This window comes from Anomaloglossus baeobatrachus, chromosome 10 (assembly GCF_048569485.1).
Source record: "Anomaloglossus baeobatrachus isolate aAnoBae1 chromosome 10, aAnoBae1.hap1, whole genome shotgun sequence".
NCBI lineage: Eukaryota > Metazoa > Chordata > Amphibia > Anura > Aromobatidae > Anomaloglossus > Anomaloglossus baeobatrachus.
Genome location: NC_134362.1, coordinates 157,704,253 through 157,718,261, shown reverse-complemented (window position 1 = coordinate 157,718,261; position 14,009 = coordinate 157,704,253). Strand labels below are relative to the sequence as shown.

At 52.0% G+C, this 14,009-nt stretch overlaps 1 protein-coding gene across 2 annotated transcripts in view; it reads left to right on the top strand.

The window, feature by feature from the left end:
* The window catches only part of TENT4B (terminal nucleotidyltransferase 4B), a 114,695-nt gene that overhangs the window by 91,029 nt on the left and 9,657 nt on the right, over window positions 1-14,009 (top strand). Inside the window, exon 11 of one of the 2 annotated variants that reach the window (XM_075325748.1) lies at window positions 500-691. In XM_075325748.1, coding sequence (XP_075181863.1) covers window positions 500-691 — 192 coding nt within the window. The remainder of the gene's footprint in view (window positions 1-499; window positions 692-14,009) is intronic. The other variant, XM_075325750.1, reaches the window with a different exon arrangement.

The following is a 14,009-nucleotide window of genomic DNA, read 5'->3' as shown; positions in this document are numbered from 1 at the left end:
ATTTACTATTTAGACTGGAGGACAACTTTTTTATATTTTCTTTGAAATATGAAAAATTATAAATAACTAACAAACTATAAAAAAAATTAGAATTTTTATTTTCTCTTCCCACTGGTCACTGAGGCTATTTTAGACTTCTGTTTCCTATTTCTTTAGGAAGTTCACATTTACTTAAAAACCAATTGACCGACCTTATGCTAGTGTATCGAAGCATCTAATGTGCGTGTGCCATGGTCGGCTTTAGTTTTCAGATCAGAATATAAAATTATCCCTCAAAAACCTGATCTAAACAATGATTAAAACTGACATCTTCCCTTTTTTAAGTACATTTTTCAGCGCACTAAATAAGATCCGGTATATGGGTCCTGTTGCAGCGCGGGAAACCTCTCTGACCGGATATTATGCAAACACTTTGTTTTATGTGGGTTTTGTTCTGAGATCCACTGTTTAGCCAGTGGTGTCAACTCTCCCTGCATGATACATCACGTGTCTCCCATAGAAGAAAGTCATTAAACGTCTGTGCATTCAGGACTCAGACGGAACGCCATTCAAGACGTCAAAGCAGCCAAGTTGTCGGCAGGCGAGTGATAGTCGGACGGGTCCTCAGGAATCCTGCACCAGCTCATCGCAACCCAGCAGCAAGCCACAAGTGAGCCAGAGCGTCAGCTCCTCAAACAGCAACAAGGCCCAGGTACGAGGAGAAGCTGTCTGATAAGCAATATGTCTCTTGCAACACGTAATGACCCTCCAAAGAGCTCGTCCTTTATATAGTGCTGAATTATACCACAAAGCAGGAGCCTTTTTTCTTTGTCGCTCTATTGGGAGACCCAGACAATTGGGTGTATAGCTTCTGCCTCCGGAGGCCGCACAAAGTATTACTCAAAAGTGTTAAGCCCCTCCCCTTCTGCCTATACACCCCACGGGCTCCTCAGTTTTTTGCTTTGTGCGAAGGAGGTCAGACACGCACAGCTCCACAGTTTAGTCAGCAGCAGCTGCTGACTATGTCGGTTGGAAGAAAAGTGGGCCCATATAGGGCCCCCAGCATGCTCCCTTCTCACCCCACTCTTGTCGGCGGTGTTGTTAAGGTTGAGGTATCCATTGCGGGTACGGAGGCTGGAGCCCACATGCTGCTTTCCTTCCCCATCCCCCTCAGGGCTCTGGGTGAAGTGGGATCCTATCGGTCTCCAGGCACTGAGACCGTGCTTCATCCACAACTCCTGTGGAGCCTGATGGATAGGAGCCGGGTACCGTTCAGGGACATGGCCCTGCTACGTGAAGGTACTCTGTATCCCTGTGGGGACCGCGCACGGCAACACCTCAGCTTTGCTGGGTGTGCTAGTGCACCGGGGGACCGGGTTAAACTGTGCCATTACACACTCAGCGTCGCTGAGTGTGTTTATATGTAGGGGCTACCGCGCTAACCGCCGCTGCCATGGGAAACTGCGGCGCGGCTGGGACTTGTAGTTCGCCGGGGACTTCGGCGTCGGCCGCGCTTTTACGGCGGACACGCTTATACTAGAGTCCCCGGCTTGCTTGCGGCCTAGTTTCCCTTTCTCCCGCCCTCAGCCCTGACAGGCAGGGGAAGGGCGGGACGCTGCACGGAACGAGCAGCACTGAGGGCTGGAGTATGATTTCCATACTCCACCCCCCTCACTGTGCACAGTGTGAGCACCTCGGCCACGGCTCCCTCCTCTCGTCAGGACGCCGCAGCCATTTCCTGTCAGCTCCTACGACGCTGCAGAGAGGGACAAACCCTGGGAGACCCAGACACGGTCTCTGGTGGCCTCATAACCGCTTTAGGCGGATGGTAAGCAGCACCTGTGGTGCTAGCCCAATGGTGCTGTAGTGTATTGATACATTATTTGTTTATAGTATATATTTTACACTGTATGAGCACAGTTCATTCTGGCTATATACCCTATTGTGTTACTCTGGGCGCCCACAAAAGGCAGGGGTGCCAAAACACAGGCTTATTATGCTGCCTGCGTCGCTTGTACGACCCAGCTGCCGGCAGGTTCCATTGACCCTCATTGTGTGCATTGTTGGGCCCCTGGGACACTTCTTCAGCCAGGGCCCCTGCTAAGAGGGGCCCAGGGGGAGCCACCTGTTGACACTGTCCTAGTGACGGGGACGGAGTTTGCAAAACTCTCAGACTATGGCTAAGATACTAGAAGCCTTGCAGTCCAGGCCGGTATCTCAGCAAAGGGACTCTGTTGAATCATTGTTCCCTGGACCCCCTCAGTTGGACCAAGTCCTCCCGGGGTATCTCATACATCCCAGGCTGAGGGTTCTGACTTAGACCCCAGCCCCAGACCGACTAAGTGGGCTCGCTTAGAATTTCCCTCGACATCATATTGTTCAGGGTCTCAGCGGGGGGAATCTCTGGTTGATGATGCGGAGACAGCTGATCAGGATTCTGATCCTGAGGGCGCTCTCAATCTTAATACTCCAGACGGGGATGCCATAGTGAACGTTCTTATTGCGTCCATCGATCAAATGCTGGATATTTCTCCCTCAGCTCCTCCGGCGGAGGAGTCAGCTTCTCATACACAGAGTATGTTTCTAGACCACTCTGATTTCAGAGAGGCACTCCAGAATCATCATGCTTGTCCAGATAAGCGTTTTTCTAAGCGCCTTAAGGATACACGTTATCCTTTTTCCCCTGACGTGGTTAAAGGTTGGACTCAGTGTCCCATAGTGGATCCTCCAATCTCCAGACTGGCGGCTAGATCCATACTTGCAGTGGAAGAGGGGGCCTCGCTCAAAGATGCCACTGACAGGCAGATGGAGCTCTGGTTGAAATCCATCTATGAAGCTATCAGAGCTTCTTTTGCCCCAGCATTCGCAGCCGTATGGGCGCTACAAGCTATATCAGCAGGTCAAGCGCAAATTGAAGCAGCCACACGCACGTCCGCGCCACAAGTGGCATCCATTACCACACAGACCTCGGCAATTGCGTCTTACGCTATTATTGCTGTCCTGGACTCTGCGAGCCGTACGGCGGTCGCGGCCGCCAATTCGGTGGTACTCCGCAGGGCCTTGTGGCTACGGGAATGGAAGGCAGATTCTGCTTCCAAAAAAGCGCTTAACCAGTTTGCCGATTTCTGGCGACAGGCTGTTTGGCGAGCGTCTGGATGAAATCATCAAACAATCCAAGGGAAAGGATACATCCTTACCCCAGCCCAAACAGAACATACCCCAACAGAGGAGAGGGCAGTCGAGGTTTCGGTCCTTTCAGGGCGCGGGCAGGTCCCAATTCTCCTCGTCCAAAAGGTCTCAGAAAGGACAAAGGAACTCTGATGCATGGCGGTCTAAGTCACGTCCTTAAAAGGCCACCGGAGGCGCCGCTAACAAAGCGGCTTCCTCATGACTTTCGACCTCCTCTAGTAGCATCCTCGGTCGGTGGCAGGCTCTCCCGCTTTTGCGACACCTGGCTGCCACGGGTAAAAGACCGCTGGGTGAGAGACATTCTGTCTCACGGTTACAAGATAGAGTTCACCTCTCGTCCCCCGACTCGATTCTTCAGGTCATCCCCGCCTCCCGAGCGAGCCGAGGCTCTTCTGCAGGCGCTGCGCACTCTGAAGGCAGAAGGGGTGGTGATCCCGGTTCCTCTTCAGTAACTGAGCCACGGTTTTTACTCCAACTTGTTTGTGGTCCCAAAGGAGGACGGGTCTTTCCGCCCGGTCCTGGACCTGAAACTGCTCAACAAACATGTAAAAACCAGACGGTTCAGGATGGAATCCCTCCGCTCCGTCATCGCATCAATGTCCCAAGGAGATTTCCTTGCATCGATCGATATCAAAGATGCTTATTTCCACGTACCGATTGCTCCAGAGCAACAGCGCTTCTTGCGCTTCGCCATAGTGAACACTTGCAATTCGTGGCACTGCCGTTCAGCCTGGCAACAGCCCCACGGGTTTTTACCAAGGTTATGGCTACTGTAGTAGCGCTCCTACACTCGCAGGGTCACTCGGTGATCCAGTACTTGGATGCTGATCAAGGCACCCTCTCAAGAGGCATGCCAACGCAGTCTCGACGCTTCCCTGAAGACTCTCTCCAGGGTTTCGGGTGGATCATCAATTTTCCAAAGTCAAATCTGACACCGGCCCACTCGCTGACATATCTTGGTATGGAGTTTCATACCCTCTCAGCGATAATGAAGCTTCCGCTGTTCAAGCAGTAGTCACTTCAGAAAGGGGTACAATCTCTCCTTAAAGGCCAGTCACACCCCTTGAGGCGCCTCATGCACTTCCTGGGGAAGATGGTGGCAGCAATGGAGGCAGTTCCCTTCGCGCAGTTTCACCTGCGTCCCCTTCGATGGGACATCCTACGCAAATGGGACAGGAAGACGACGTCCCTCGACAGGACCGTCTCCCTCTCTCAGGCGACCAGAGCTTCCCTTCGGTGGTGGCGTCTTCCCACTTCATTATCGAAGGGGAAATCCTTCTTTCCCCCATCCTGGGAAGTAGTCACGACGGACGAGAGTCTGTCAGGGTGGGGAGCGGTTTTTCTCCACCACAGGGCTCAGGGTACGTGGACCCAGCAAGAGTCCTCGCTTCAGATCAATGTTCTGGAAATAAGGGCAGTGTATCTTGCCCAGAAAGCGTTCCAGCAGTGGCTGGAGGGCAAGCAGATCCGAATTCAGTCGGACATTTCCACAGCGGTGGCATACATCAACCACCAAGGCGGCACATGCAGCCGGCAAGCCTTCCAGGAAGTCCGGCGGATTTTGATGTGGGTGGAAGCCACGGCTTCCGCCATATCCGCAGTTCACATCCCAGGCGTGGAAAACTGGGAAGCAGATTATCTCAGTTGCCAGGGCATGGACGCAGGGGAATGGTCCCTTCACCCGGACGTGTTTCAGGAGATCTGTTGCTGCTGGGGGGTGCCGGACGTCGACCTCATGGCGTCCCGGCACAACAACAAGATACCAATGTTCATGGCACGTTCTCCAGATCCCAGAGCTCTGGCGGCAGACGCCTTAGTTCAGGATTGGTCGCAGTCTCAGCTCCCTTATGTGTTTCCTCCGCTGGCACTGTTGCCCAGAGTGTTACGCAAGATCAGGATCGACTGCCGCCGCGCCATCCTCGTCGCTCCAGACTGGCCGAGGAGGTCGTGGTACCCGGATCTGTGGCATCTCACGGTCGGCCAACCGTGGACACTACCAGACCGAACAGACTTGCTATCTCGAGGGCCGTTTTTCCATCTGAATTCTGCGGCCCTCAACCTGACTGTGTGGCCATTGAGTCCTGGATCCTAGCGTCTTCAGTATTATCTCAAGAGGTCATTGCCACTATGAGACAGGCTAGGAAACCAACGTCCGCCAAGATCTTTCACGGGACGTGAAAACATTTTATTTATTTTTTTTTTCTGTCATGGTGCTCTGTTCAGGGCTTTTCTCCCTGGCCATTTGCATTACCTACTTTTCTGTCCTTCCTTCAATCTGGACTGGAAAAGGGTTTGTCGCTCGGCTCCCTTAAGGGACAAGTCTCAGCGCTCTGTGTTTTTCCAGAAGCGCCTAGCCAGACTTCCACAGGTACGCACGTTCCTGCAGGGGGTTTGTCACATCGTTCCACCTTACAAGCGGCCGTTAGAACCCTGGGATCTAAACAGGGTTCTGATGGTTCTTCAGAAACCACCATTCGAGCCAATGAGAGATATTTCCCTCTCACGACTTTCGCAGAAAGTGGTTTTTCTTGTAGCAGTCACTTCTCTTCGGAGAGTGTCTGAGCTAGCAGCATTGTCGTGCAAAGCCCCTTTCCTGGTGTTCACCAGGACAAGGTGGTTCTACGTCCGGTTCCGGATTTTCTCCCTAAGGTGGTATCCCCCTTTCATCTCAATCAGGATATCTCCTTACCCTCTTTTTGTCCTCATCCAGTTCACCAATGTGAAAAGGATTTGCACTTGTTAGATTTGGTGAGAGCACTCAGACTCTACATTTCTCGTACGGCGCCCCTGCGCCGCTCGGATGCACTCTTTGTCCTTGTCGCTGGCCAACGTAAAGGGTCACAGGCTTCCAAATCAACCCTGGCTCGGTGGATCAAGGAGCCAATTATCGAAGCTTACCGTTCAGCTGGGCTTCCGGTTCCCTCAGGGCTGAAGGCCCACTCTACCAGAGCCGTGGGCGCGTCCTGGGCTTTGAGGCACCAGGCTACGGCTCAGCAGGTGTGTCAGGCGGCTACCTGGTCGAGCCTGCACACTTTCACGAAGCACTATCAGGTGCATACCTATGCTTCGGCGGATGCCAGCCTAGGTAGACGAGTCCTTCAGGCGGCGGTTGCCCACCTGTAGGACGGAGCCGTTACGGCTCTATTATGAGGTATTATTTACCCACCCAGGGACTGCTTTTGGACGTCCCAATTGTCTGGGTCTCCCAATGGAGCAACAAAGAAGAAGGGAATTTTGTTTACTTACCGTAAATTCCTTTTCTTCTAGCTCTAATTGGGAGACCCAGCACCCGCCCTGTTTTTTTGTGTACACATGTTGTTCATGTTGAATGGTTTCAGTTCTCCGATATTCCTTCGGATTGAAGTTACTTTAAACCAGTTTATAATTCTTTTTCCTCCTTCTTGCTTTTGCACCAAAACTGAGGAGCCCGTGGGAGCACAGGGGGTGTATAGGCAGAAGGGGAGGGGCTTAACACTTTTGAGTGTAATACTTTGTGCGGCCTCCGGAGGCAGAAGCTATACACCCAATTGTCTGGGTCTCCCAATTAGAGCTAGAAGAAAAGGAATTTACGGTAAGTAAACAAAATTCCCTTTTTTATTTTTTTTTTTTTTTTTACAATCCACATTTGTGGGGAGCTTGGTGCACAGTTGTGTAGTGCTCCATTACAGCTTAGTATTAGATCAGGCAACTCACATCACACATACTTCATGTCAAATGGAACAGCCCAGCTCAGGAGGTACAAGCCTACTTAAGATTTATTTATTTATTTATTTTTTTTATTGCACCCCCTGGTGTGTTTTTCCTTAGCACGTCCACCTAATGTCCTGTGCTGGTGGCCACATGTGCTCTGTAGCTCTGTAGTGACTTTTGCTATTGTACAAACAAGTCGGCACCATACACTTAAGGTGAATGTTCAGAAAGGGAATGAAAACAGTAGTTACATCCAACAAACTTTTTAAACGTTATTTTTGTTTTTACATTGGAAAAAGAAATACTACTCACTGTTACACACACGCGCTCCGCTGCAGCACCATTCTCACACTCGTTACTTGCACAGCTTCTGCCCTGACAAGCAGAGAAGATGCCTCAGCTTTACGATGGGTGAAGTCCTCAGGTTGGGGTTGAAATGTTTTATTATTTTTTTTTCAACTAAGTCCAAATTAATTGCTGACTTTTACATGAAATTTCCTTCAGAATTGATGCTATCTGGTTTTATGTGATCAAGCGTTAAGAGCGCCCGGTCCAGTCCTGCGGTTTATGGACTTTGTTTTTTTTTGTTTGTTTTTTTTTTAAGTGTTGAGTTAGGGATCGTAATACAGGAATATGTTGACTAACAAGTGCACACTTTGCTTTTTTTTTTTTTTTTTTTTTATTTCTTTAGCTTTATGATGCAAGAACAAATCTGAGCTATGAGCTGCTGTTGTGTGATCATGTGTGCCTGCTCATTAAGAAACTGCATTTTCCCTACTCACCCCGCTCATCATCCCGGGCATGGAGAGCAGCGAGTACAGTATCCCAACAGCTGATGGCGTGTGGCAGTGCACTGCTCACATGTTAAGCAGCTGTCTAGTCTATATCACGCCGCACACTAAAAAACAAAAAAAAACGTATACCCCCCCTCCCAAATGCCTAGTGTGACGTCCTCATCTCATGTCGGCAGCTGACGGCGTGTGGGAGCGTGTCAGCTGATCAGCTTGAGCGCGCTGTGCCTACATAGTCATCTGCCTGCTTGAGATGAGGATGCTGCGCTGTGGGGGACCGGAGGGAGGGTATTTTAATTTTTTTTTTTTTTTTTTTATGCGGTGTGATGGGGACCATATACCAGGATGGAGGGGCCATATACCAGGAAGGGGATTATATATACAGAGCCATGGGAGGGGGGGGCCATATACCAGGATTGGGATTATATATACAGAGCCAGGGGAGGGGGGGTGCATATACCAGGATGGGGATTATATATACAGAGCCAGGGGAGGAGTGGGGCCATATACCAGGATGGGGATTATATATAGAGCCAGGGGAAGGGGGGGACATATACAAGGATGGGTATTATATATACAGTTTGGGGGGGGTGCCATATACCAGGATAGGGATTATATATACAGAGCCAGAGGGTGGCCATATACCAGGATAGAGATTATATACAGAACGGGGGGGGGAGAGGGGTGGGGGATAAGTAGGGGCTGAAGCAGATTAATATTATTCAGTTCATTTTAAAGGGGATTTCTTTGTCGCTCCATTGGGAGACCCAGACAATTGGGTGTATAGCTATGCCTCCGGAGGCCACACAAAGTATTACACTAAAAGTGTAAAGCCCCTCCCCTTCTGCCTATACACCCCCCGTGTCTCACGGGCTCCTCAGTTTTTATGCTTTGTGCGAAGGAGGCAGACATCCACGCATAGCTCCACAGCTTGGTCAGCAGCAGCTGCTGACTAGGTCGGATGGAAGAAAAGAGGGCCCATAACAGGGCCCCCAGCATGCTCCCTTCTCACCCCACTTTGTCGGCGGTGTTGTTAAGGTTGAGGTACCCATTGCGGGTACACAGGCAGGAGCCACATGTTGTTTTCCTTCCCCATCCCTTAATGGGCCCTGGGTGAAGTGGGTTCCGGATCGGTCTCCAGGCACTGGGACCGTGCTCCCTCCGCAGCTCCTGGGAATCTGCTGGATAGGAGCTGGGTATCGTCAGGGACAAGGCCCTGCTACTATGAGGTACTCTGTGTCCCCGTGGGGACCGCACATGGAGCGCTTGTGCCATACACATTACAGCACTGCTGGGTGTGTTAGTGCGCCGGGGACTACCGCGCATGGAGCGCTTGTGCCATACACATTGCAGCACTGCTGGGTGTGTTAGGCTATGTGCCCACGCTAGAATGTCCATGCGGATTTTTTTGCCTGAAAATCCGCAACTTTCGCGGCAAATCCGCACCCGCGGATTTGCCGCGGATTTACCGCGGATTTGCCGCGGATTTTGATGCGGATTTCATTTTTTTTTTTTCCCCCATTCAAAACAGAAAATCCGCACCAAAACTGCACCAAACAATTGACATGCTGCAGTTTGTTCCGCATCAAAATCCGCGGCAAAATCCGCAGCGGAAAAATCCGCAGCATGGGCACAGCATTTCCAAAATGCCATTGAAATGGCTGGGGAGTAGCTGTGCTGCAGATTTTCGGCAAATCCGCGCTAAATCCGCGTCAAAATCCGCGTCAAATCCGCGATAAATCCTGTAGCGTGGGCACATAGCCTTAGTGCGCCGGGGACTACCGCGCATGGAGCGCTTGTGCCATACACACCGCAGCACTGCTGGGTGTGTTAGTGCGCCGGGGACTACCGCGCGGCCGCGCTTATTGCCGGCCGCGCTTATAACTTTAGTCCCCGGCTTCTGCGGCCTAGTGTTGTATATTCCCGCCCACAGGCCTGCCAGTCAGGGGAAGGGCGGGACGCTGCACAGATCGTCAGCGCTGAGGGCTGGAGCATACATTTGTATCCTCCTCCCTCCTCACTCAGTACACTGGGGCACTAGATTCCCGCACTTTTCTTGGGCACGCCCACGGTCCCCTCCTCCCCACAGAACGCCGGCAGCCATTCCTGTCAGCGATTCAGACGCTGGAGAGGAGAGACAACACAGGGAGACCCAGGCAGGGAATCTGGTGATCACACAACTGCTCTGAGCGGTCTGTAAGCAGCACCTGTGGTGCTGGCCCCACTGAGTACCGAAGTGTTTATAATATATATATATATATATATATATATATATATATATATATATATATATATATATATATATATATATATATATATATATATAATATATACTAGAAGGTGGCCCGATTATACGCATCGGGTATTCTAGAATTTACGTATTGTGTAGTTCATGTATGATTTTTGTTATATATATATATATATATATATATATATATATATATATATATATATATATATATATATATATATATATATATATATATATATATATATATATATATATATATATATATGTGTTGTTGTGTGTAGTTACCAAGTGTTTGTGTAGGCGCTGTACATGTTCTGAGTGTCGCGGGGGGTGAGAGCGGTGTTGTATGTGTGTTGTGTGTGTTGCGTTGTTTGTGGAGCGCTGTGTGTCTGTAGCGTTGTGTGTGTGTGTTGTGCGGTTTGTGTGTGTGTGGTGTGTTTTGGGGGGGAGGTATGTTTTGAGCAATGTGTGTGTTGTGCAGTATGTGCGTATATTTGTGTGTGCAGCGTTGTCTGTGTGTGTGGGTGTCTGTGTAGGGCGTTGTTTGTGATTCCTAGTGTGTGTGTGTTGTGCAGTGCGCGTGTGTGTGTGTGTTGGGAGGAGGTGTGCACCTCCCATCGTGCTCCATCCCCCATGCTGCGCACCCCCCATCGCGCTGCATCCCCCATGCTGCGCACTCCCAAACGTGCTCCATCCGCCATGCTGCGCACTCCCAAACGTGCTCCATCCGCCATGCTGCGCACCCCCTATCATGCTCCATCCGCCATGCTCCGCACTCCCAAACGTGCTCCACCCGCCATGCTGCGCACTCCCAAACGTGCTCCACCCGCCATGCTGCGCACTCCCAAACGTGCTCCATCCGCCATGCTGCGCACTCCCAAACGTGCTCCATCCGCCATGCTGCGCACTCCCAAACGTGCTCCATCCGCCATGCTGCGCACTCCCAAACGTGGTCCATCCGCCATGCTGCGCACTCCCAAACGTGCTCCATCCGCCATGCTGCGCACTCCCAAACGTGCTCCATCCGCCATACTGCGCACTCCCCATCGTGCACCATCCGGCATGCTGCGCACTCCCAAACGTGCTCCATCCGCCATGCTGCGCACTCCCAAACGTGCTCCATCCGCCATGCTGCGCACTCCCAAACGTGCTCCATCCGCCATGCTGCGCGCTCCCAAACGTGCTCCATCCGCCATGCTGCGCGCTCCCAAACGTGGTCCATCCGCCATGCTGCGCGCTCCCAAACGTGCTCCATCCGCCATGCTGCGCACGCCGAAACGTGCTCCATCCGCCATACTGCGCACTCCCAAACGTGCTCCATCTGCCATACTGCGCACTCCCAAACGTGCTCCATCCGTCATGCTGCGCACTCCCAAACGTGCTCCATCCGTCATGCTGCGCACTCCCAAACGTGCTCCATCCGTCATGCTGCGCACTCCCAAACGTGCTCCATCCGCCATGCTGCGCACTCCCAAACGTGCTCCATCCGCCATGCTGCGTACCCCCCCCATCATGCTCCATCCGCTTGGGAGTGCGCAGCATGGCGGATGGTGCACGATGGGGAGTGCGCAGTATGGCGGATGGAGCACGTTTGGGAGTGTGCAGCATGGCGGATGGTGCACGATGGGGAGTGCGCAGTATGGCGGATGGAGCACGTTTGGGAGTGCGCAGTATGGCGGATGGAGCACGTTTGGGAGTGCGCAGCATGGGGGATGCAGCACGATGGGGAGTGCGCAGTATGGCGGATGGAGCACGTTTGCTCAGCCTCTCTCCTTCCAGCCTCCCTCAGCATCAGCCTCCCCCTCCCAGCCTTCCCCAAGATCAGCCTCTCTGCTCCCAGCCTCCTCCAGCACGCCGTGCTCCTCTGCCGACACTCACCCACACCCGATCGCATCCACTCACCCACACAACCGATCGCATCCACTCACCCACACAACCGATCGCATCCACTCACCCACACAACCGATCGCATCCACTCACCCACACAACCGATCGCATCCACTCACCCACACAACCGATCGCATCCACTCACCCACACAACCGATCGCATCCACTCACCCACACAACCGATCGCATCCACTCACCCACACCCGATCGCATCCACTCACACACACCCGATCGCATCCACTCACACACACCCGATCGCATCCACTCACACACACCCGATCGCATCCACTCACACACACCCGATCGCATCCACTCACACACACCCGATCGCATCCACTCACACACACCCGATCGCATCCACTCACACACACCCGATCGCATCCACTCACACACACCCGATCGCATCCACTCACACACACCCGATCGCATCCACTCACACACACCCGATCGCATCCACTCACACACACAGACACTGACGATATTGCACATACGCGCTGATACTCACAACATCCGGGGATATCACATGCTTCTGGCCATGTGATCCTCCGTCAGGTCCTGGAAGCTCACAGCACAATATCGCCGCCGAGAAGCAAGCGATATCCCAGGATGTTGTGAGTATTTGGATGCGATGTGATGTGTGAGGTGTGTGTGAGTGTGATCTGATTTGTGTGTGTGTGTGCTGTTATGTGTGTGTGCTGTTATGTTATGTATGTTCCGCAGCTGCAGGACCTTGATGTGTGGATGCGATGTGATGTGTGTGTGTGTGTGTGTGTGTGTGAGTGTGAGCCGGTGTACACTGGTAACTATGATACACATCGGGTAACTAAGGGACCTTAGTTACCCGATGTGTATAATGGTTACCAGCTTTCACGGCCTCCGTTAAGATCCCAGCATCGCAAGGTTATGTGTGGCGCTGCCGGGATCCTGACGGAGCCGGTGTAGAAGCAAGCGATATCCCAGCATGTTGTGAGTGTGTGGATGTGATGTGTGAGGTGTGTGTGAGAGTGAGTGTGATCTGATGTGTGTGTACTCACCTGGGAATCGGAGCCCCGTGTCAGTTGGGCCACAGCGAGCGTGCATTGCGTGAGGGGGGCGGGGCCTGCAGAGAGCCGGGGCGAGAGGCCAATCCGTGTGGGGGGGCGGGGCCATGGCGAGCCCAGCGGCCAATCAGCTTTGTGTCACCGTAAGGACACAATTTCGGAGCATGACAGATAGACAGACAGATAGACAGACAGACAGACAGAATAAGGCAATTATATATATAGATATATATGCAGCGTAAAGGGACACAAGCTTCCAAATCAACCCTTTGGTGTTTCACCAGGACAAGGTGGTTCTGCGTCCGGTTCCGGAATTTCTCCCTAAGGTGGTATCCACCTTTCATCTCAATCAGGATATCTCCTTACCCTCTTTTTGTCCTCATCCAGTTCACCAATGTGAAAAGGATTTGCACTTGTTAGATCTGGTGAGAGCACTCAGATTCTACATTTCTCGTACGGCGCCCCTGCGCCGCTCGGATGCACTCTTTGTCCTTGTCGCTGGCCAGCGTAAAGGGTCACAAGCTTCCAAATCAACCCTGGCTCGGTGGATCAAGGAACCAATTCTCGAAGCTTATCGTTCCTCGGGGCTTCCGGTTCCCTCAGGGCTGAAGGCCCATTCTACCAGGGCCGTGGGAGCGTCCTGGGCTTTGAGGCACCAGGCTGCGGCTCAGCAGGTGTGTCAGGCAGCTACCTGGTCGAGCCTGCACACTTTCACGAAACACTATCAGGTGCATACCTATGCTTCGGCAGATGCCAGCCTAGGTCGGCGAGTCCTTCAGGCGGCGGTTGCCCACCTGTAGGACGGAGCCGTTACGGCTCTATTATGAGGTATTATTTACCCACCCAGGGACTGCTTTTGGACGTCCCAATTGTCTGGGTCTCCCAATGGAGCGACAAAGAAGGGAATTTTGTTTACTTACCGTAAATTCCTTTTCTTCTAGCTCCAATTGGGAGACCCAGCACCCGCCCCTGTTTTTTGGTGTACACATGTTGTTCATGTTGAATGGTTTCAGTTCTCCGATATTCCTTCGGATTGAATTTACTTTAAACCAATTTATAATTTTTTCCTCCTTCTTGCTTTTGCACCAAAACTGAGGAGCCCGTGAGACACGGGGGGTGTATAGGCAGAAGGGGAGGGGCTTTACACTTTTAGTGTAATACTTTGTGGCCTCTGGAGGCAGT